General features: G+C 40.1%; 1 protein-coding gene across 1 annotated transcript; it reads right to left on the reverse strand.

Moving 5' to 3' along the window:
* Nucleotides 1–289: 289 nt before the first annotated feature.
* Nucleotides 290–1,507, reverse strand: LOC134286322 (uncharacterized). Its single transcript, XM_062847925.1, has 2 exons — nt 1,182–1,507; nt 290–1,117 (listed from the first exon to the last, which is right to left on the reverse strand). Exons 1-2 carry the CDS (start codon nt 1,227–1,229, stop codon nt 836–838), a joined length of 330 nt encoding a protein of 109 aa, XP_062703909.1. The 5' UTR covers nt 1,230–1,507; the 3' UTR covers nt 290–835.
* Nucleotides 1,508–2,172: the final 665 nt, after the last annotated feature.

Consider the following 2,172-nt stretch of genomic DNA (forward strand, 5'->3'; position numbering starts at 1 on the left):
CGACCTCTGGCATTTTCCGCTTTGAATTCTTAAGAAATACCAGGCGGCTCCATCTTACTGTTTACGGCAGCAAATGGAAGGAGTAGGAGGCGGATGGTAGTTAATAGGTTGATTCCATATCATCAGCGCGCAATTGCTTAAATTGTGTGCGCTTCAAATTAGACAATCTTTCCAAATGTGGAAAATCATCGTTTTCCACGCTTTTCATTCGAATATTCTTTGCATTCTTGGGCTTGTCCGGGTTAGTTTAACGTCTAGTTTGCTTGCATCGAATGGAACTTCTCATATACACGAAAAGAAATTTCCATATGGAATATATAAGAAAATGTTATACATTTTTGCCATTTCGTTTTCCTAATGAAACTCATATGAGTGCGTTATATGGAATATAACATGCGATGAATAAAAAGTATAAGTTTAAACTTATAAATGCCATTCGCTATTTGTAATAATTTGCATTAGAATTTCCTAATCATTTGTATGCATCAAACCTAATAAAATGTATTACCCTATATTTTGTTTGAAATTCCCAATATTTTACTTTTTTTCTTATTTTTACTAAAACATGGAAGTTTTGTTTACTATTTGTACATAATTTATTTGTTCATCTGATAAAATCAACAAAGCCTCGATCAAAACAGTCACAAAATCAGAAATGCTAGCCAGAACCGCTGTTCCGGCAACGGATTTCGGCGCCTTTTGCACAGATAAGCAGTGGAGCCAACCAGAATGTCCCCTCTGGCAGGAAATAAGCGGGTGGCAGTGCCTCAGTCTTAGGGCGGCGGATCAGCAGGGATTCTCGTTCCGACAATGGGTGATTCTGTGAGCCGGATGATCAAGGAGTAACAGTGCCAGCCGGAACCTCCGCTCCGGCAGTAAAGAAGCGGGTAGTACTACTAGTACTCTTAGATTGCCGGAGTATCGAGGAGAAACGGAGCCAGCATCTCAATTCCGGCAGCGGATGGCACCGCCCTTTGCCAGTTGGAGCGCCGAGCAGTAGCGAAGCCAGCTGGAATCTCCGCTCCAGCTCCGACCAAGCGAGTGGCTCCGCCGTCTGCCTGCCACAGTGTTGAGGTACTGGGATGGGAGGAAATCTCTTTACATTCTGGTCTTGGTTCTGTTTAAAATAAATAATGAATAAGCTATTGGCACAAAAATTAAGTAGCAAGTAAAACACCTACCGTGATCTTCGAGCGCTGTTCCGCAGGCTTACGAAACTCCTTTTTCATTGTTGGCGGCGAGATACAACGCGTTACGATGGCCTACGTTGAATAAAATTTGGCGCCGTTTTGTTTCTGTTTTTCAAAACAAAACCTTAGTGAATTTATTAGCTCAATCTTATACTTCTCTAGCCATAACACAAAACTTATACATGGTATAAGGAAATGTTATGGCTATAATTATGTCATTTTATGAACATAATTAGTTGATTTTATAAAATTAATAACGTCGTATCTAATAAAAAACATTAATCAATCTTCATGAATAAAATCATTAAATTATTTTTCGTGTATAATGAAATAGCGTGAGGGCGTTTTGCCCCGGGGGTGCGTATTACCCCAGGTTACCCTAGAAGAGTTCTTTGCGAAGCGACTTGTGGACATGGACGTGTTGAAGCACATCGGCAGTGCTTGTGGAAAGGGACAGGATGGGTTCTCGTGGGACGTTAAAGGTGAGCCATGGTCATGCACATGAAGATCGAAAGAAAAATAGAAAAACATACGACTTCAGAAGCTAAGAAAGATAAAGTCCTCAGGAAATATACACCCACAAGAGCACATGATTTAGTTTTGAGAGCTCTTCGTATATTTCGGGTGACATAGGAGCTCACATTTCAGGGAATGGGAATTGAAAGAAAATCTTTTGATTCACATTGGCAACAATTTTGAGTGAGTGGTAAATGTGGGTATGATTATAGTGGTGGTGTTTGTATAATGAGTAAATGCATTACTGAACGGAGCAGAAACATTTTTTTGCAACAGTACAAAACACGAGAAATTGCTTTTTGGACAGCTCAAAATACAAAAAGAATTACTTGAAGATCTTCACGATCAACTTTGCAATCCATTGTTGCTTTATGAGTTGGCGAGTAAGTGCCAGCCATCCTCAAGCTAACCTGGTCACTTTTCAAGCGTCAATATGTGCACGCTGATCTTATACGTTTAGCAACTA

Source organism: Aedes albopictus, chromosome 2 (genome assembly GCF_035046485.1).
Source record: "Aedes albopictus strain Foshan chromosome 2, AalbF5, whole genome shotgun sequence".
In the NCBI taxonomy this organism is placed as follows: domain Eukaryota; kingdom Metazoa; phylum Arthropoda; class Insecta; order Diptera; family Culicidae; genus Aedes; species Aedes albopictus.